Source organism: Ceratotherium simum, chromosome 6, assembly GCF_057802395.1.
Source record: "Ceratotherium simum simum isolate JZ-2026a chromosome 6, ASM5780239v1, whole genome shotgun sequence".
Taxonomy (NCBI): Eukaryota; Metazoa; Chordata; class Mammalia; order Perissodactyla; family Rhinocerotidae; genus Ceratotherium; species Ceratotherium simum.
Genome location: NC_141905.1, coordinates 32186703 through 32209550, shown reverse-complemented (window position 1 = coordinate 32209550; position 22848 = coordinate 32186703). Strand labels below are relative to the sequence as shown.

The following is a 22848-nucleotide window of genomic DNA, read 5'->3' as shown; positions in this document are numbered from 1 at the left end:
AATATATAAAAAGTGATTGAGCAACTCTGGTTAAGCAGGTTAGAAAGACCCTGAGCCCAACCCACTACAGATCCCTTCCTCCCTCCCCACTGTGGTAGTACAAGAGAGGGGCTGTAGAGCTTCTAAGGCTCTAGGGAGCCTAGATTGAAAACTTTTATTTTAGCAGATCACAGCTCTACGAAGGTAACAAACCACTGTGTTACCATCCATTTCCTTAATAAATTACCTACTAAAAGTTGGCAATCTGGAGGAGGCCCTGCATGTGTGGGGGCAAGGAGGTATGTAGGAAAACTCTGTACCTTTTGTTCAGTTTTGCTGTGAACCTAAAACTGTTCTAAAAAATAAAATTATTAAAAAAAAAAGGTTGGCAGTCTTCTAAAATTGAAATGGATTTCAGTTAATTTTGTTTTGAGGCTATGTGTAGCACTCCTTTAAGTAACCAGATATTTTGAGGTATTTCAAATTCAGAATTAAGAATCAGTGTCTTATGAAGTTCACCAGTGATTTATATGTTGCTAAATTCAGTGGTGAATTCTTAGTCCTCATCTTATTTGACCTATTGGTAGCATTTGGCATAGTTGATTAGTCTTTCTTCCTTGAAACACTTCTTTTGCTTAGCTTCCACTTGTCTGTTTTTCCTTCTTCTCAGGCTTTGGTGCTTCCTCCTTATTTCCCCACCTCTGAACACTGGAGTACCCAGAATTCAGTCTTTGAACGTCTCCTCTTTACATCTGCATTCATTCCCTAGTTCTAAATACCATCCCTATGCAGATGACTCCCACATTATCCATGCGGACAACTCCCACGTTATCTCCCAGTCTGTACCTCTCTAATTCCAGAGTTGTCTGTCCAGCTGTTGATTTGACATTTGCACTATTTATGGAGAAGATATCTCCAAAACTACTGTCTCACATTGAGCTTCTGATACCCTTCCTCTCCCCACCTCCCTTGCTTAAACACCAACTTCTTTCTTCTAGTTGTTGAGGCCTAAAGCCTTGGAGACTCTTTTCCTCACACTCTCTACCCAGTCTAAGATCCTGTTGGCTTCATCTTTAAATTATATCTAGAGTCAGACCACTGCTATTACCTGATCCAAACTACCATCATCTCTTGCCGAGATTATTGCTGTAGTCTCCTAATGGTCTTCCTACTCTCATGCCCCCTTCAGTGTTTCCTGTTCAGAGGTAAATCAGATCACATCACTCCTTTCCTCAAAATCCTCTGATGGCTTTCCTGTCTCGCTCAGAGTAGACTCTAAAGACCTTATGAAGGGCCAGCCTGGGGGCTTAGCGGTTAAGTGTGCGCGCTCCGCTACTGGCGGCCCGGGTTCAGATCCCGGGCGCGCACTGACGCACCACTTCTCCGGCCATGCTGAGGCCGCGTCCCACATACAGCAACTAGAAGGATGTGCAACTATGACATACAACTATCTACTGGGGCTTTGAGGAAAAAAAAAAAAAAGGAGGAGGATTGGCAATAGATGTTGGCTCAGAGCCGGTCTTCCTCAGCAAAAAGAGGAGGATTAGCACGGATGTTAGCTCAGGGCTGATCTCTCTCATAAAAAAAATAAAAATAAAAGACCTTATGAAGACCTACAAGTACATTGTCTGATCAGGCTACCATTACTTCTCCAATTTCATCCTCTACTAGTTTTCCCTGTCTCATTCTGCTCTAACTACAGTGACCTTCTTGCTGTTCCTGAAGCACACCCGACAAGCTCCCAGCTCAGGGCCTCTGCACTTACCTTCCTCCTCTGCTTAGACTGCTCTTCCCCTAGCTGTCTGCCTGGCTCACTCCCTCATTTCCTGCAGATCTTGACTCAGATGTCTCCTATCCAGGGAGGACTCACTGGCCACTCCATCTAATACTGCCATCCACCCTCTCTAACACCTCCTGTCCCTCTTTCCTGCTTTATGTTTCTGTTTTGCAGTTATCACCATCTAACATATTGTTTTTTTTTTTTTTGAGGAAGATCAGCCCTGAGCTAACATCCATGCTAATCCTCCTCTTTTTGTTGAGGAAGACTGGCTCTGAGCTAACATCCGTTGCCAATCCTCCTCCTTTTTTGTCCCCAAAGCCCCAGTAGATAGGTGTATGTCATAGTTGCACATCCTTCTAGTTGCTGTATGTGGGACGTGGCCTCAGCATGGCCGGAGAAGCGGTGCGTCGGTGTGGGCCTGGGATCCGAACCCGGGCCGCCAGTAGCGGAGTACGTGCACTTAACCGCTAAGCCACGGGGCCGGCCCCTAACATGTTGTTTACTTTAGTGATTTATCTTATTTATCACCCTTCTTCAGTACTGGAACGTAAGCTCCACGATGACGAAGATATTTTTTACTATTGTATTCACTGCTGTATCCCCAGCATCTAGAACAGTACCTATTTCTTGAAATAACAAATGGTATTCCATCTGTCCATCCAGATCAACCGAAAAAAGAACAGTATTATACTGTGTGAATGCTTGAGTGAATTTAATGGAGGGTTTCAGTTTAAAAATATAAAAAATAGTGTTCAGTTATAGAAGTTTAGAAGCTTATATGGTTTTCTACTTGTTTAGTATTAATCAGTAATTAGTAATTCTGAATAAAAATTTTTTTTTTTGAGGAAGATTGGCCCTGAGCTAATGTCTATTGCCAATCTTCCTCCTTTTTCCCTTTTCTCCCCAAAGCCCCAATAGATAGTTGTGTGTCTTAGTTATACATCCTCGTAGTTGCTCTATGTGGGACGCCGCCTCAGCATGACTTGATGAGCGGTGCATAGGTCCACACCCAGGATCCGAACCGGCAAACCCCGGGCCACCAAAGCAGAATGCACTAACTTAACCACTACACCTGCCACTGGGCTGGCCCTAAAAATCTTTTTAATATTTCATAAATTATCGACCTAATGGTGGCAGAAATTAGAATGTCATTTTTAAAAAACCTACAGATAAAAAATATAGTTCTAGGTAAAGGAGAGATTTAAACAAAGGGGAGAAAATCACTGAATTTGAAGATAGGAGACCTGGGATTCTAGTTTGACTTGTGGTTATAGCTAACTGACTTGGGAGAAATCAAACTTTCTATGCCACCCATTCCTCATCTGTAAGATGGGGATAACCCTCCTATCTCAACGATACAGAAGTGTTGTGGGGATCAGATAATAATGTAGTTAATGCAGAGTCATAAAAATATGTTGTACATATCCAATAATTGCAGAATGGTTAAGTAAACTATGGTACACTAATAAAAGGGAAGAAGATATAACCATTAAAATGATAAATATTTGGATCATCAGTACATGGAAAATGTATACAATACATATGCACACTTTGATTACAACTATGTTGACATTTTTTCATGATAAGGCCTTGCTAAGATGAAGTAGATGATATAACTAATAAAAACAAACATTTTTGTTTTAGAAGATGTAGCTAATAAAAACTAATGTTTATTGAGTACTTAAGCAGGATACATTTTATTCTCACAAAAACTCTATGAAGTGGGTACTGTTATTCCCATTTATAGGTAAGGAATTTGTGACTCGGTGAGGTTAACATATACTATGTGGCAGAATCAGGGTTTAAATCTGGTTTGACCCCAAATTCTTGTTCTTTCTACTCTACCATGCTGCCTTCCAAGGTAATATAGTTAAATATTTATTGTGTTAAGATAAAGGGGTTCTTTTTTCCCTAAAATTGTTCAAATATAGAATAATAAGAAAGAAAATGTATTCTATAGTTATGAAGACTTATTAGTAGGTTTTGGGTAGGGGTGGTTAAGAGACAAAATCTTATAAGCCAGAGGAATATTTTATTTGTTTATTTAAATTTTTTCCAGCTTTATTGAGATATAATTGACATATAACATTGTGTAAATTTATGGTGTACAATGTGATGGTTTGATACATGGATATATTCCAAATGATTACCACAATAGGGTTAGTTAATATGTCCATCACCTCACATAAGTACCATTTTTTTATGCATGTGGTAAGAACATTTAAGATTTACTCTTCTTAGCGACTTTCAAGTATATAATACAGTATTGTTAACTATAGTCAGCATGCTGTACATTAGACCCCCAGAATGTATTCATCTTATAACTGGAAGTTTGTAGCCTTTGACCAACATTTTCCCATTTCCCTCCACCTCTCAGTCCCTGGCAATCATCATACTGCTCTCTGTTTCTATTAGCTCACCTTTTTTTTTTTTGCTGAGGAAGATTCGCCCTGAGCTAACATCTGTTGCCAGTCTTCCTCTTTTTGTATGTGGGTCACTGCCCCAGCATGGCCACTGAGAGACAAGTGGTGTAGGTCCGTGCCCAGAAACAACCCATGCCGCTGAAGCAGAGTGTGCTGAACTTTAACCACTAGGCCACCGGGGATGGCCCTGATATATATATTTTTTTAATTCTACATTTAACTGTTGCCTTACAGTATTTGGAGAATGACCATTTTAAAAGCATTTGACATGCATTGTAAAATTGCTTTCCAAAAAGACTGCCAGTGTACTCTTATTCTACTAATGTATGAGAGTTCTCATCTCCTTCACTACTTTTCCTCGTATGGCTAAAAAAAAAAATCTTTGCTAATATTAAAGGCAAAATGGTCTCATTTTAACTTGAATTTCTTTGATTAAAGAGATTAATTTTAAATGTTTATATTCCATTATTTTCTCTTTTGAAAGTGTTCACTGGGCCGGCCCCGTGGCTTAGTGGTTAAGTGTGTGCGCTGCGCTGCTGGCGGCCCGGGTTCGGATCCCGGGCGCGCACCGACGCACCGCTTCTCCGGCCATGCTGGGGCCGCGTCCCACATGCAGCAACTAGAAGGATGTACAGCTATGACATACAACTATCTACTGGGGCTTTGGGGGGAAAAATAAATAAATAAATAAAATTATTAAAAAAAAAAAAAAAAAGTGTTCACTGAATACCTTTTTACATTTATTTACTCAAGTTTGTGACTTCTTGCTGCTTTGTTTGCTCTTTTATGTTATATATCAATTATATCTCAATAAAAAATATTTAACATATTAGTTTAAGGTGTACAACATAACGATTCAATATATGTATATGTTGCAAAATGATCACTACAGTAAGTCTATTTAACATCCATCACCACACATATTTGTAATTTTTTTTCTTGTGATAAGAACTTTTAAGATCTACACTCTTAGCAACTTTCAAATATACAACACGGTATTATTAAGTATAGTCACCATGCTGTACATTTCATCCCCAGGACTTATTTATAATTGGAAGTTTGTGTCTTTTGACCCCCTTCACCCTTTACACCCACCCCCCCAAACCCTGCTTCTGGCAACCACCAATCTGTTCTTTCTATCTATGAATTTGTTTTTTTTTAAATTCCACATATAAGTGGGATCATATGGTATTTGTCTTTCTCTATCTGACTTATTTCTCTGAGCATAATGCCCTCAAGGTCCATCCATGTTGCAAATGGCAAGATTTCCTTCCTTTTGTGTTTATGGCTGAATAATATTCCATTGTACGTACACCACATTTTCTTTATCCACTGATGGACACTTAGGTTGTTTCCATGTTTTGGCTATTGTAAATAATGCTACAGTGAACATGGAGATGCAGATATCTTTTCAAGTTAGTGTTTTTGTTTCCTTTGGATAAATACCAGAAGTGGAATTCCTGGGTCATATGGTAGTTCTACTTTTAATTTTTTGAGAAACCTCCATATTGTTTTCCATAGTGGCTACACTAATTTACATTCCCACCAACAGTGCACAAGGGTTCCCTTTTCTCCACATCCTCACCAACACTTATCATCTCGTCTTTTTGATGACAGCCATTCTAACAGGTGTGAGATGATGTCTCAATGTGGTGTTTTTTTGTTTTTTTTTTTTTTTTTTGTGAGGAAGATCAGCCCTGAGCTAACATCTATGCTAATCCTCCTCTTTTTGCTGAGGAAGACCTGCTCTGAGCTAACATCTATTGCCAATCCTCCTCCTTTTTTTTCCCCAATGCCCCAGTAGATAGTTGTATGTCGTAGTTGCACATCCTTCTAGTTGCTGTATGTGGGACGCGGCCTCAGCATGGCCTGAGAAGCGGTGTGTCAGTGAGCTCCCAGCATCCGAACCCGGGCCGCCAGAAGCGGAGCGCGCGCACTTAACCGCTAAGCCACGGGGCCAGCCTGGGGACTCATACTTTTAACCACCATTTTCTACTGCCTCACTTAGTAGTTGGGCTCAGTCTAAAACACAAGTGTGAGGTGCACCTTTAAGAACTGTGTAGTGTGGGGCTAACCCTGTGGCGTAGCGGTTAAGTGCTCGCGCTCTGCTGCTGGTGGCCCGGGTTTGTTTTTTTTTTTTTTTTTTTTTTAAAGATTTTATTTATTTATTTTTTCCCCCCAAAGCCCCAGTAGATAGTTGTGTGTCACAGCTGCACATCCTTCTAGTTGCTGTATGTGGGATGCGGCCTCAGCATGGCCGGAGAAGCAGCACGTCGGTGCGAGCCCGGGATCCGAACCCGGGTCGCCAATGTGGCCCGGGTTTGGATCCCCTGAGTGTGCTGACGCACCGCTTGTCAGGCCATGCTGTGTCGGCCTCCCACATAAAGTGGAGGAAGATCGGCACAGGGCCGATGTTAGCTCGGGGCCAGTCTTCCTCACAAAAAAAAAGAAAAAGAATTGTGTAGTGTAGAGAGGACCCCCATATCTATACCAAAATGAAGATGGCAGATAAAAGGAATGTGCTGTAAGAAGAATGCATAGACCTGAGCATATCTATTTGCTTTGTCAGTTTAATTTACTAGACATTTATTGTTTTTACTGTGTGCCAGGTACTATGCAAAATGCTAGAGAATCAAATATGAATAAAATATGGTCTCCGCCCATAACAGGCTTCCCGTGGAGGATAAAGATTGGAGCAAACCAACATGTTAATTATACTCACAAGGAATTTTAGAATGTACGTTTAGAATATGTGTTTATAGGCCCTTAACACTTTTTTCTGAGGACTGCATCCCCAAATTGGAGAATTGTAGAAGTGGGCTCTTCTACTTTGGTGTTTTAACTTTCCTCCTAAAGTGCTAAGAGGAGTAGAGCACCACAAAGCCAATTGAGAGGTTAGTCTCCTTTCATGATTTTAGGCTCACACTCATACATGAAATTGTTAATTTAAAATATGAAGGTACTAAACATCTATAATACTTCATTAAAAACTAGTATTAATATGGAAACATAAAACACATAGCAAAACTCTTTGTACTTAATTATACCTCTATTTTGGTTAAGAGAAGAGACTGATTTAATTGTTAGTATTAAGTATACATTGTGCTGGTTGTAACAGTGAAGTACGTACATAAAATAACACATTGATTAATTCCCCTCATCAAGACGGGTAAGCATACTAAACAGCCCTCAGAATTATTGAGGAGGTCTCTGAAGAATTTCTTATCTATTTTGTTTGCCTTGGGCCTTGCTTCCTGGTCATTTCACTTTCTGTGAATTCTAGGAGCCCAAGTTTTGATGATTTTAGTGTTTGCATCCATAATGTAAGATCACATTTTTTTTTAATGGAAAGCATTGTTGCTATTTGGAGTTTAAGTGAATTCAATTTAAAGCAAGGATGGGCTTGTAGATGGAACCATCCTCACAGAAATAAAATGAGGCAGAGGTTAAGTAGTTCTGCTCTTTTGGAAAACTTAAGATGGGATTATAAGTGATTTACACATATTAACTCATTGAATCCTCTTAACCTTATGAGGTAGGAACTATCATTTTTATTTTATAGATGAGGAAACAGAAGCACAAGAGATTGGGTGACTTGCCCAAGGCAATAAACAATGGAATCACAGGTTTTAATGTCCCTGTGTTGAAAGAGGGTAATCTATATACTTTTCTTGTTCCCTTGAGGAAAAGATATTGGAATAAATGTTAAAAACTTTTATTTGATTTTCTTTGGTGGTCAGTTTAGAACAAGGACGTGTATATTTTTCCTATTTGTCGTGCTTATATAGGTTTTTTTTTTTTTTTTTGTGAGGAAGATCAGCCCTGAGCTAACATCCATGCCAATCCTCCTCTTTTTGCTAAGGAAGACTGGCCCTGAGCTAACATCTACTGCCAATCCTCCTCCTTTTTTTCCCTTTTTCTCCCCAAAGTCCCAGTAGATAGTTGTACGTCATAGTTGCACATCCTTCTAGTTGCTGTATGTGGGTCGCGGCCTCAGCATGGCCGGACAAGTGGTGCGTGGGTGCGCACCCGGGATCCAAACCCAGGCCACCAGCAGCGGAGTGCGCGCACTTAACTGCTAAGCCATGGGGCCGGCCCCTTATATAGGTTTTTAAAAGAGTTTTTTTTATTCACCTGCAACGGCAGTTTAAAATTTTGTCAAGTATGAGCTTGTAGGTAATCTTTTTTTATTTGTTTGACTCTTCTAGATTTTATGGTTAAGAACATTACTTCTTGGGTAACATGAAAGTGAACTAGTAAAGAAGTATATTGGGCTTTTAAAATGTGATTTCTCCAGTTCCTCCAGGGGAGGGCGCTTGGTGTTTGCAGTAAAATTTTAGAGTTTGTTTTTCTTTAATTGTAGATTGGGAGTCCTCCTCTGGATCCTACTGAGCATTTTCTCCCTGAAGAAGAGAAACTTGCTGAACAAGAGAGATCGAAAAGGTGAGTAGGTCTAGAAATCAGCCCTCACAGGTATTTCCACATAGTGTAGATGATTGTTCAAAAAAGCACAATGTTTTCTCTTTCAAGGCACTCATAAAGGTTATAGAATGTGGATTTTGACTGGATTAAAACCTCCAGTTGCCACGTACTAGATATGTGACCCCGTTCAAATCTGAGGCTCAGTTTCCTTATCTGTCAAATAGATACAATAGCCGTACCCAACTCAAAGGGTTGGTGGGAGGATCAAGATGAATATATATGCAAGTTCTTTGTAAATTGTAAACCATTATGCAAATATTGGTTTTTTTCTTGATAGATTTGAAAAAGTTTATACTCACAACCTCTATTACCTGGCTCAAGTCTACCAGCATTTGGAAATGTTTGAGAAGGCGGCTCATTATTGCCACAGTACCCTAAAACGCCAACTTGAACACAATGCCTATCATCCTATAGAGTGGGCTATTAATGCTGCTACCTTGTCACAATTTTACATCAATAAGGTAAGCTTCTGGAAGTAGTTATCTAACAAAGTTACCGATAGTGGTATAAAAATAGAACCAATAGTACCTTGACAAGGTCACCTTTTAAAAACAGGTGGCTTAGCGGTTAAGTGCATGCGCTCCGCTGTTGGTGGCCCGGGTTCGCATCCCGGGCGCGCACCGACGCACCGCTTCTCCGGCCATGCTGAGGCCGCGTCCCACATACAGCAACTAGAAGGATGTGCAGCTGTGACATACAACTATCTACTGGGGCTTTGGAGGAAAAGAAATAAAATTAAAAACAGGTAGCTTATATTTTATGATGTAAATTGGACAGAAAAATGCAGCCCAATTTGCTAGTGTACTAAAATTTTGTAGCTTTTTGTTGCATTAATCCTTTTGAATCTTAACATACTGAGTTTTATCATTGTCTTACATGTTGCTAGCGCCTAAAATTACATGTTATCTAAGACCAATTCTTTTTTGGTATAGGCACGCTATCTCAATTCATTTTAGTGAGATGTTACCTTAAATTGCAGATTTTATCTTGTAGATATAACTTTTATCTTTATGCAGTGGTAGTCTGGTAACTATGAGAATTTGAGGAAGTTGTCTGTTAAATGTGGGCTTTGATAAAAGCATGTGACACATTTCAGCTCTTTAGAATTAACTCCTCTATAATAATTTTTCTATACTGGAAATGGCTCTGCTCAGTTCTAGGTCTGTATGATGTACTTCTTCTGGAGTATTACACAGGGACAAATCTGAGCTGCTTAGTTGCTTTCAGAATCATGTTGGTGTACTCTTAATTGACCTATTTATTCTTTTAGTCCTTAAGAGTTTTTAATGCTAAAACACTTGTAAGCTACCTTTCCCAGCCAGATTTGCTATTAATCCTTAATAAGATAGCTCAGCAATAGAAATTACTTTCATTTGTATTTCTACTTCACAAGCTCTCTGAAATTTTGGTAATTCTTTGCTTATCAGAGTTCCTTCTCAGATCTCTCTGGTTGCCTGCTGCCGTATCCTTACTGGGCCTTTATCCTTTCTAAGCTTTTTGTCAGTGCTGGTTCTGTAAATGCGCCCTATGTTTAAAGTATTGTCCCACAGAATTTCATTCAGAAAAGCTATTAGCAGGCGAGAAAGGGCTGTGGTGACTGCAGCATCGCTTCTAGGACTTTGGTCTAAGATCAAGCGTGTAAGTAACGCTCCTGCATATATCAGAGCATTCAGTTAAATCTAACTCTCATGAATCCATTTCATTGTGGTCATCATCAAAGAGTGTTATCTGGTGCCTCTGCTTGTGGCACCTTTTTTATAGCTTCTGGAGGCCCCTTGTTTGTTTTGTTTAGCAACTTTAAAATGACATATTCACTGTGATTTTAATTAACACTTAAAACTCCATGGATATTAATAGTACTAAGATATCTAGATATTAATGTAATGTGTAATTAAAAATTTAAAGTTGTTAAGCATTGCTTATGTGGAGCATGCAGTAATTGTCATGAGTACCTCCCCCACCCTGTGCTTTTATTTTTTCTACCAAAATGTTTTATAAGTTTTTGTTACAGCTAGTTAAGTTATATTGCAAAAAGAGAGATTTGAACCATGTTTTTAAAAAAATGCAATTGTCATTTATATCACTGTCATCTTCATCTGGTTCCAGTGATAAGGTTTTGCTACTTGGTGAGTCCCTACCTTGCAGGTGCTAAAGTCCCACATTTACCAGCCACCTAGAGGGCACAGGGCACTCACTGTTCTAGCAGTGGTTGCTCACAGGGAGCCAGTCTGGACAAAGCTGAAGTGATATTGATGAGTAAGAGACTGTAGGGGGACAATTAAGGCTTCTTTATGTAAACTAACTTTCTTTTGGTTCTCGAGGTTTAACACCAACATTTTGATTTATAGATGTTGCTGGCCTGATACTACACATGGTGCCCAGCTATTTTCAAGATGGCTTCTGAATTTGCCATAATGGAGAGAGACATTTAATACTGAGATTTTAAAGTCATCGCCAAGCATTAAAAATCTTAGCAAAATCAGGTGTTACTAATATGAAGTAGACCTTGTATTTAATGAGGGTGGCTTCCAACTAAAAGTTGGACTTTAACTTTGTACTTCTGCTGGGTGGTCCTGTGACTTACATGACAAATGCAAAGTGTTTATATTAACAAGGAGATCTTCCCTAAGTGTTTGAGAAGTTTACCATGCCCAGATTTGAATTATGAAGCCTTCAAGTGTGTTGGTAAAGCAGTTCCATAAAGTTCGCCTGTGGAAATCTGTTGACTTCAAAACTTGGTGGGAAGCCTCATTACATGTAAATTCCAAAGATTTTAGGAGACAGGAATCTCTTCCTATCACAATTTATCCTTCTTTGCCTTTGAATGGTAGATGTAAAAGGAACCTCTAAACCTAAAAAAAAGAAAATGAATTAAATCTTCAAGTCCTCTGACAGAATGTCAATGGGTTAAGAATTTATTGTGCATGGAACGTTGGCTATTTAGACTGAACCTAAAAGACTGAGGCACTGAGTCTAGGGTGATAGCCATTCTTGTATACTTACTGATTACTTGAGGAAAGCTAACTTTCAGTCAGCAGTTGTCTTTCTGCAAGTTTGGATTATTATTAAGAGTTTGGGGGCATTGTTATTTTAATCTTTGAGGGAGCTTTTTAACCAGATTACACTATAATATGTCTTAAATACCTTCTTAATGTTCAGCAACTATACAGGGTTTCCTTAGTAGTGATTTTTACCTTACTTTATAGCTTTTCCCTTATAAAAGCCATTATACAAATATAAATTACAAATAAGGCTGTGTGATAATTGCATTTACTCTTGTTTTTTTCCTCAACAGCTATGCTTTATGGAGGCTAGGCACTGTTTATCAGCTGCTAATGTCATTTTTAGTCAAACTGGAAAGATGCCAACCACAGAAAACAGTAAGTTTATGTGTGCATGTTTCCTTATACAGCTTTTTAAAAACTTTAGTTTGTAATCATTTTAAACTTTAGACAATTCAAGAACAGAACAAAGAACTACCATATGCCCTTCTAAATTCACCAGTTTTTAATATTTGCCTCATTTGCAAGCACATTGTGTTTTTTTTTGAACAATGAGAGAAGATTGCATACATTAGGCTTCTTTACTCCTTAATACTTCAGTGTGTATTTCCTAAGAATAAGAATATTTTCTTACACAGTCATAGAAGAGGAATTGTAACATTGATACATTTCTTTTATCTATAGTGCATATTTCTGTTTCATTAATTGTTCCCATAGTGTCCTTTATAGCAATTTTTTTCTAGTACCAGAGTATCCAGTTCAAGATTGCATATTGAGTTTAGTTGTCACATGTTTTTAATCTTCTTTAAGCTGGGACAGTTCCTCAGCCTTTCTTTCTCTTTTATCACAGAATTTTTGAAAAATATAGGCCAGTTATTTCACAGAATTTTCATCAAGTGGTGTTTGGTCTTTCCTTATGCTAAGATTCTGATTATACATTTTTGGTTGGAATACTACATAAGTTATGTGTCCAAAAATCTAGCTTTTTTATAATAGTGTTTTATTTAGTCTTAAAAATCACGGTTAACATGTATTTGTGCAAATGAAAACCACAGTGGACTATCACCTCACACCTGTTAGAATGGCTATTATCAAAAAGACAAGAAATAACAAGTGCTGGCAAGGATGTGGAGAAAAGGGAACCCTTGTACACTTTTTGTGGGAATGTAAATTGGTGCAGCCACTGTGGAAAACAGTATGGAGTTTCCTCAAAAAATTAAAAATAGAACTACCATATGATCCAGCAATTCCACTTCTGAGTAATTTATCCAAAGAAAATGAAAACACTAACTCGAAAAGATATCTGCACCCCCATGTTCACTGCAGCATTATTTACAATAGCCAAGACATGGAAACAACCTGTGTCCATCGATGGATGAATAGATAAAGAAAATGTGGTATATATATACAATGGAATGTTATTCAGCCATACAAAGAAGGAAATCTTTAGAGGAAGGTACAGACTTCCAGTTATAAAATAATTAAGTCATGGGGATGTAATGTACAGCATGGTGACTATAGTTAATACTGTATTTACATATTTGAAAGTTGCTGAGAGAGTAGATCTTAAAAGTCCTCATCACAAGAAAAAAAAATTTTGTAACTATGGTGATGGATTTTAACTAGACTTACTGTGATTATTTCACAATATATACAAATATTGAATCATATTATACATCTGAAACTGATATAATGTTATATGTCAATTACACCTCAATTAAAAAAAAAAGATTGGTATTTTCCATTATAAAATCAGTAACCTGCCCACACAGGGCCCCTGAGCACATTTTAGTAAGATATCATCCAGTAACTTTTACTTCCAAACCTTAACGAAGTCAAGTACCCAGATCCACAGGCCATTTCTGAAAAAGAAAGATCAAGGACTTCATATCTAAGTGCAGGTTCCAAAGTACAGTCAATCCTCATTATGTGTGGATTTCATATTTGTGAATTCCTCTACTTATTACAGTTCACTTATAGCCCCAAAGTCGTACCAAGGCACTTTTCTGGTCATTTACAGATGTGCAGAACAGCAAAGAATTTGAGTCAACCAGGGTGCACATTCCCAGCTGGGGTTGAACAAGGTGACACTCCGCCTTCTTGTTTCAGCTCTCATACTGTAAATAAGTATCCTTTTTGCAGTCTGTTTAGTGCCACATTTTTTACATTTTCGTGCATACAGTGATTCCATTGTTTAAAATGGCCCCTAAGTGTAGAGCTGAAGTGCTATCTAGTGTTCCTAAGCACATGAAGGCTGTGATGTGCCTTACGGAGAAAATACAGTGTTAGATAAGCTTCATTCAGGCACGAGTTATAGTGCTATTTGGCAATGAGTTCAGTGTTAATGAGTCAACAATACATATTAAATAAGGTGTCTTTAAACAGGAACACATAAAATAAGGTTACATATCGATCGGTTAATGAAAAATGTTGTGACCAGAAGCTCATAGGAACCTACTCCTATATTTCTCCTAGGAGCAGTGTTTAGCATTTGCAATTCAGTGTTCACAATAATTTTTTAGAACATAGCTATCATGAATAATGAGAGTCACCTGTACATTGTTTCCTTGTAAGAGAATCCAGGTAGAAAGTTTTACTGTTTGGGATGAAAACCACTTTTTCTACTGAAATGGATGTTCATCTGAAGGAGACAATCCAAACCACTGGTGACTTAGATCAGTGCTGTGTTTCCTTGTTGCTTGGGAGGTGAGCAGCTTGATTCTCTCCCTGTAGGGCTGGGCAGCGTAACTGTGGTACTTGGCATTGGTGGCACACCCAAAAGGAAGACCACAGAGGAAAGTATGCGGATTAATAGCAATACTGCATTAAATCTAACATGGTGATCAAAAATGTTACTTCATGTTATGAAGGATTTTTAAAAAATACTAGTGTAAACCAAAATAATGTAAACCATGAAAATTTTTGGAATAAATTTTTCCTTGCAAAGGGAATTCCTTCCACAGATGTAACAATAATATTTTGGTAGAACTGGACATGGGACTTGAATTACAAAATGAAATAATTAGCCCTTCATTAAACCACCTCTGTCATTCTGAACGTTATTTTGGGGGATGCTTCCAACTCAGGACTACTTTTAATTCATGAGAAATCCATTTCAATTTGGATTCCACTAAATTGGAATTTTTGACAAATTGGTAACAGAGACTACAGCATAGGCAAGGTGATAAAAGCAAATGTTTAAACAGAGGAAACTGCTTTCAATCACCTCATAAAGATCCGTATATAGACATGAATTATAGAAGGATTCTATAGAAGTATAGAAGTAACTAAGTATTCTAAAAACCTGTATGAGCAAGTCTTTTATTAATCCAATTTGATTAATAATGGTGTTGAACACCTACATATACCAGATCCTGTCCTAAATTCTTTGTGGGTATCTTCTCATTAAATCCTCATAGCAGGGCCGGCCCCGTGGCTTAGCGGTTAAGTGCACGCTCTCCTCTACTGGCAGCCCGGGTTCGGATCCCGGGCGCGCACCGAGGCACCGCTTGTCCGGCCATGCTGAGGCCGCGTCCCACATTCAGCAACTAGAAGGATGTGCAGCTATGACATACAACTATCTACTGGGGCTTTGGGGAGAAAAAGGGAAAAAAAAAGGAGGAGGATTGGCAACGGATGTTAGCTCAGGGCCAGTCTTCCTCGGCAAAAAGAGGAGAATTGGCATGGATGTTAGCTCAGGGCTGATCTTCCTCACACACACACAAAAAAATCCTCATAGCAACACTATCAGACAGTCACTGTTACTACCTACACTTTACAGATGGAGAAACTGAAGCACAGAAAGATCAACTTGCCCAATATTACACAGAGTGTGAGGGCAGAGCTGGCATTCAAACCCAGGCAGGATGGCTCCAAGCCTGTGACTCGTAACTCCACTGCTTGAGCAGAACTACCGCTGTCCCGGTCTCTGCTGGCTCGAGAAGAGACAGCTGCTCTCTCTGCAACCTTGGGAAGGCTTAGAAATAAGGACAGATAAAAATCAAACCCACAGTAGTAAGTTTGGGAATAAGTATGTGAACGTTATGATAATAGGCATTGGTTTCTAATAAGATGCTTGAAATGCCTAAGGCATGCATTCTTTTTTTTTTTTTTTTTTTGTGAGGAAGACCGGCCCTGAGCTAACATCTATTGCCAATCCTCCTCCTTTTTTTTTTTTTCCCCTTTTTCTCCCCGAAGCCCCAGTAGATAGTTGTATATCATAGTTGTACATCCTTCTAGTTGCTGTATGTGGGACGCCGCCTCAGCATGGCTGGACAAGTGGTGCGTCAGTGTGTGCCCAGGATCCGAAAGCGGGCTGCCAGTAGCGGAGCGCGTGCACTTAACCGCTAAGCCACGGGGCCAGCCCCCTAAGCATGTCTTCTTAGTAGGGGGGAAAATTATTTCTTGGAAACTGAAAAAAAAAAGAGTTATTACAATGGTCTGTGGAAAAAAAAGGAAGGAAATCTTGCCATTTGTGACAATGTGGATGGACTTTGAAGGCATTATGCTAAGTGAAATAAGTCAGACAAAGAAAGACAAATACCATATGATCTCACTTACATGTGGAATCTAGAAAACAAAACAAAACAAACTCATAGATAGTACAGAGAACACATTGGTGGCTGCTAGAGGTGGGGGGTGAGTGAAATGTGTGAAGGGGGTCAAAAGGTACAAACATCCAGGTGTAAAAGAAACATGGGAATGTAATGTACAGCATGGTGACTATAGTTAATAATACTGTATTGCATATTTGGAATTTGCTAAGAGAGTAGATCTTAAAAGTTCTCATCACAAGAAAAAAATTTTATAAGTATGTATGGTGACAAATGTTAACTAGACTTATTTTCATCATTTTGCAATATAAATATTGAATCATTATGTTGTACACCTGAAACTAATATATGTCAGTTATATTTCAATAAAAAATGTGTATTTGATTCATTTAACAGATTTTGTAATAAAGTCACAATTTTCTTGATCATTGTGGATCAAAAGAATACAGGGTTAGAGCAATAAACATTATCAAATAATAGTGGGGTTTTTCCCTTTATTTATTTATTATGTTGAATTACTTGTAGATTGGTTGAAGTCTAAAAGACACTTGTCCAAAAAGAATAAAAACTAAACCACTAGCGAGATATCCTTTTGTGCTCATTCTTCAAAACAAAGCTAAAAATGACAATGTTTAATGTTTCCAAAATGCTTTCATTGAACAGCCTCATATATTGTTGGTTAGAGTATTTATTGAAAATAATTTGGCAGTATGTGTCAAGAACATTTAAAATGGTGTAAACTCTGACCCAGTAAATTCTACTTCTAGGAATCTGTCCTGAGGAAATAATCCAAAACCCAGACGGATTTATGCCCAGAGATCTTCCTGTTTAGAGTTGTTTGTAATATTGGAATTGGAAACAATGAATACCCAGTATTAGAAGAATGGTTAGATAAAGTATGGAACATCTATTTAATTGTATATAATGCTATACTTAAAAATGATGTTAAAGAGTTGATAACAATACGGGTAAAGTGTTAGTGGTTTAGTATGCGAAGAAAAAGCAGTATTCAAAATTGAATATACATTGTGACCTTAACTTTTAACCTACAAATAATAAGAAAAAACTAGAAAGAAATATGCCAAAATAATAGTAGTGAGTGCCTCTGGGTGGTAGAAGTTTTGGGTGGGTTTTTTCCCCCACTGCTTCAGTGAGGATCTGTTACTTTTATAATCAGGAAAAAGTGATATTAAAAAAGAATGCAGTACACAATGAAAATTACAGTTGTGATCATTAACTTTGACAAATCATGTTGTGTAATTTTAGCTACTGAAGCTGAAGGAGATGTGCCAGAGCTTTATCATCAAAGAAAAGGGGAAATAGCAAGATGCTGGATCAAATACTGTTTGACTCTCATGCAGAATGCCCAACTTTCCATGCAGGTAATACAGTCAAAAGTCACATTTTCTTTCTTAAATAAACAGGATGTAAGTAAAAGCTTAAAATGGAGATTATGCTCATTGGGTTCTCTGCATGTTTGTTAGGCAAGACATGCAGAATGCTTTCATAGGTATTTATTTCTTGCTCTCCCCATCTCTGCCTTGTAAAATCTTACTCACTATTCAAGGCCTATCTCAAATACTGCCTCTTCCTTGAAGATTTTCCTTTGGATAGAACATAAATTCTTTGAGAGGTGGGGTCTACATTATATTCATATTATATCATTATCTCCAGGCACAATAGGTTCTCAATAAATAATTGCTGAATATGTAATTCTTTATCCCCAACAGATGTCATCTCCCTCCCTTTAAACTCCATAGAACTTTTCTTACCCTTTCCTAAGTCACTTAAATTCACCTTGGTATTATCCCCGTTCATATTCTTATCTTATTCTTTTACGTTGTTTTAGACTATAAGCAACTCGAGTGCAGGAAACAGTTCTTACTAATCTTTATCTACTTTATACAGCATATTTTTTTATATGCCAGTTTGTGGCTGTCTGTTCGTTGCAATTTACTTAATCTCTCTGTGCCTCAATTTCCTCACAAGTAAGATGGAGGTAAAAAATGTACCAGAGACATACCAAGTCCTCAATAAATGTTAACTATCATCATCATTATCATTATTATTACTAGTTCATACTGAATCCTAGTTCCTAACCACTGAAGAGGAAAATAAATCATTTGGATGCAATATAGTAAGTGTAGATACGTAGGAGACTTTCCTGGAGGAGTTATTATGCTTTTTTTTTCTATTTGCATGCATTAAAGTATAGTAATTTACTAGTAAATATAGAACCTTGTAAAACTACTAAACAAAACCAACCAACCAAACCACAAAACCCCAGAAGCATAGGTCTTGCAAAGATGAGAGCATTTTAGAAATAGAGGGTAAAGATGAGGCATATTTGGGAAAGAAAGGAAGTAGGGAGAAAACTAGGGAGTTTTATGTCTGGAGAAGTTAGAACCAGGAAGAGCTGTCATCAGAAAGCAACCTAGAAAGCATGTAAATAAACAAACAGCCAGGAAGCGAGTAAGTAAACGAGATTTAGAGACTGTAGCCTGCATTGGAAGTAATTGTGTCAAACAAAATACCCTACAGTTTAACTCTTACCCTTCATTTAGTTGGTGAACTAGAACTTATCACCTGATTACTTTAAACTCAAATAGTTGCTATGCTACTAAGTTACTCAGATTTTCCTTAATCTCATTTTTTTGTTACTTGAACTTCATTCTTTGATCATGTTTATCTGAAAAGCCTTCTTCAATTCAAGCTTAAAATAATACACAAATTTATTTAATTAAGAATTTATGCCAGCTCAGTGAGTCATTGTCCTATGATGTACAAAAATAGACCTGGTTTTTGACTTCATGTAAAAATGCACTTTTACGTTTTTTTTGTTTTTTTTGGAGAGCAAGAGCAGCCCTGAGCTGACATCTGTTGCCAGTCTTCCTCTTTTTTGCTGAGGAAGATTAGCCCTGAGCTAACATCTGTGCCCTTCTTCCTCTGTTTTGTATATGGGATGCCGCCACAGCGTGGCTTGATGAGCAGTGCATACGTCCATGCCTGGGATTCTAACCTGCGAACCCTGGGCCGCTGCAGCGGAGCACGCGAACATAACCACTACACCACTGGGCCAGCCCCCTAAAAGTGCACTTTGATAAGTTCCACAAAGGAGAGACACATGATATGAGAAGATGTAACAGGAGGAGGTAACATTTGAAGGAAGCTCTGGGAAAGAGTAGGAATTACCTAGACTGGAGAAAAGAAGGAGCACCATTCCAAGGAGCTGGAGCAGCATGTTTAAAAGTTCTGTGGCATAGGGAGCATGGTATTAGAAGGGGTAGAACAAAGGCCTGTGAGGCTGGGGCAGAGTGAGAGAGCATGTGATGTTAGATAGAGTTAGAGAGCGGCTAGAACAAGCAGGGCCTTCGAGAAATGGCAGCCTTGAAGGGTTTTTGGAACAATCACTTAGGTAGCAGAATGGAGAATGAATTGAGAGAAAGCAAGAGTGGGTGAGGGACATTAGTTAGAAGACCACCGGAACAGTGCAGGTGAGATGGTGGCAGAAGTGAAAAGTGAATGGATTCAAGAGGTATTTAGGAAGCAAAACATAAAGGATTTGGTGATAGATTGGAAGTGTGGAGTAAAGGGGAGAGGAGAGGGACATCTCAAGGATGATTCCTAGGATGCTGGCTGTCCAGATTGATGGAGTGTCCTTCACTAAAATAACACTAGAATTTAGGAACCTGTTTGTTGAAGAAGAGTAGGAGTTCCATTGTGGGTATGTTGAGGATGAGGCACCTTTGAGTCTTCCGAGAGGAGATGTCATCTAGGGAGCTGTAGTTACGGGTCTAGGGCTTGAGAAGAGGTCTGGGCCGTAGCTGTAGATTTGCGAGTCATCCTTCCACGGATGGCAATTGCAGCCGTGGTGTGGATGGAGTCACCTGTCTAGAGCAGCACTGTCCAATCGAAATAGAATACCAGCCACATACATAATGTAAAATTTTCTAGTGGCCATTTTAGAAAAAGAAGTGAAATCAAAATTATACCTTTTAACCCAGAATATCAAAAAATATTGTCATTTCTATGTCATCAGTATTAAAAAATTGAGATATTTTAGATTCTTTATTTTTGTATTAAGTCTTAGAAATTGGGCGTATATTTTGCACAGACAGCCCACGTCTCAGTTTGGACTCGCCACATTTCAAGTGCTCAGTAGCCGTCCACAGGTGGCTGACGGCTGCTGTTTTGAACAGTGCAGGTCTAAAGAGACAACATCAAGTGAAGAGAAGGCCTTGGGGCTGAGCATGGAGGGATCTTATGTTTAATTTATTGGCCAAGAAGAGGAGGCTGACCGTACTCTATTTTTTAACCATCTTAGCTCCTTTTTTTTGTCCCAGGAGGTAGAGAAGATAACTTTAACTATGAAGGTAGATTTAACTGTCTTCACTTTAGGGTCTTTAAGAGACCTAGAGCATTTCTCTGTAATATATTTTACTAAGTAACTTATCCCAGCACAAATATCCTATCATTAATCTTACTGGCATCTCTGTGAAGTATTTTTAGGCTGTAGATTACAGTCTTTCTCTAATGTTAAAATAATAATGTATTACATGTATATAATGTTTCACAGTCCTTGAAGTTCTTTCATATGCGATTATCTGAAGGAGTAACTATAAATGAGTTTTAGTTCCTCAAAAAGGAAAATTATATAAGTGATTTATCTTACTTTTTCCTGCTTTCTTGCATTTTTAATATAATTGGAATATAATTAGAAGAAAAGATGTTTCAGGTTATAATACCTCTCTAACCAGGCTGGGAAGTTAGAGGGTTTCTTTTCTTTACTCTTAAGTTTGCTTTAATATCATTTGACAGCAGGAGATTAGGTTAAGTGTCCTACTTAACCATAATTTATTTTTTTCTTTTAGGACAACATAGGAGAGCTTGATCTTGATAAACAAAATGAACTTAGAGCTTTAAGGAAAAAAGAACTCGATGAGGAAGAAAGCGTTAGGAAAAAAGCCGTGCAGTTTGGAACTGGTGAACTGTGTGATGCCATCTCTGCAGTGGAAGAGAAAGTGACCTATCTGAGACCTTTAGATTTTGAAGAAGCCAGAGAACTTTTCTTATTGGGTCAGCACTATGTCTTTGAGGCAAAAGAGTTCTTTCAGATCGATGGTTATGTCACTGACCATATTGAAGTTGTTCAAGACCACAGCGCTCTGTTTAAGGTGCTTGCGTTCTTTGAAACTGACATGGAGAGACGGTGCAAGATGCATAAACGTAGAATAGCCATGCTAGAGCCCCTCATTGTGGACCTGAATCCACAGTATTATCTGTTGGTCAACAGACAGATTCAGTTTGAAATTGCACATGCTTACTATGATATGATGGATTTGAAGGTTGCCATTGCTGACAAGCTGAGGGATCCTGATTCACACATCGTAAAAAAAATAAACAGTCTTAATAAGTCAGCATTGAAGTACTACCAGCTCTTCTTAGACTCCCTGAGAGACCCAAATAAAGTATTTCCTGAGCACATAGGGGAAGATGTCCTTCGCCCTGCCATGTTAGCTAAGTTTCGAGTTGCCCGTCTTTATGGCAAAATCATCACTGCAGATCCCAAGAAAGAGCTAGAAAATTTGGCAACATCATTGGAACATTACAAGTTTATTGTTGATTACTGTGAAAAGCACCCGGAGGCTGCCCAGGAAATAGAAGTTGAGCTAGAACTTAGTAAAGAGATGGTGAGTCTCCTTCCAACAAAAATGGAGAGATTCAGAACCAAAATGGCCCAGACTTAATAATCTCTATTTTTAATGAAAGAAAATGTGCAACATTGAAGAGGTTTTTTTTTTTCCCTTAGTCAAACAGGCCCAATTCCATTGTGATATTTACCTTTATAGCCAGATGAATGAAGTTCGAACTTGAGATAGTCAGACCAAGACAGTCTTTGCTAGGACCTTAATCACCATAAAGATAATTAATAATTTACACCTAATAATGTAAGTTGCCTTGTTAAAGTGACGTGTGATTGGTATTTTAGATTGCTTGTTTCCTATTTAAATAAAAACCTTTCCTGCCTTGGTTTCTAAATATAGGTTCTTTGTTGGCTAGTACTCGGATTCGTTAAGAGGAAAAAGGCTAGGTAATGTACCTGGTAGACAAGCCTGTTACTATATTAAAATTGAAAAAGTAACTTCCTGTAGTTATTCTTCCCAAAATACTTACTTTCCTAAATTCCCAAAGAAATCTTTCCTTTTTGAAAATATTAAAAAATTAAGTTATGTTGTTGTAGTTTGTCTTGTAGGGGAAAAAGGCCTGGTTGGAAATATAATAAATTGACTTGTTTCACTAATAAAAGCTTCCATTTACTCTTTTGTTGTGAGAATTGGTTTTATTTTTGATGCTTCAAAAGGTATTGCCTTATTTGAAGCCAGAGAAGAATATTTCTTTGGTAACATTGCACAGATAGAAAACATTAAAATCTCATTCATTGAATAAATATTTACTGAGATACTACTGTGTGCCTGAAAACTCTCATTGGCTGCAGGTTTTTTTTTTTTTTTTTTAAAGATGTTATTTATTTTTCCCCTCAAAGCCCCAGTAGATAGCTGTATGTCATAGCTGCACATCCTTCCAGTTGCTGCATGTGGGACACGGCCCCAGCATGGCCGGAGAAGCGG

General features: G+C 38.2%; 1 protein-coding gene across 1 annotated transcript in view; it reads left to right on the top strand.

Annotated features, from left to right (window-relative positions):
• The window catches only part of KIFBP (kinesin family binding protein), a 36517-nt gene extending 13975 nt beyond the window's left edge, over nucleotides 1-22542 (top strand). Inside the window, exons 3-7 of the mRNA XM_004427047.3 lie at nucleotides 8546-8625; nucleotides 8942-9125; nucleotides 11960-12044; nucleotides 17486-17601; nucleotides 21091-22542. Of these exons, the coding sequence (XP_004427104.1) occupies nucleotides 8546-8625; nucleotides 8942-9125; nucleotides 11960-12044; nucleotides 17486-17601; nucleotides 21091-21966 (1341 nt within the window). The 3' untranslated portion in view covers nucleotides 21967-22542. The remainder of the gene's footprint in view (nucleotides 1-8545; nucleotides 8626-8941; nucleotides 9126-11959; nucleotides 12045-17485; nucleotides 17602-21090) is intronic.
• Nucleotides 22543-22848: the final 306 nt, after the last annotated feature.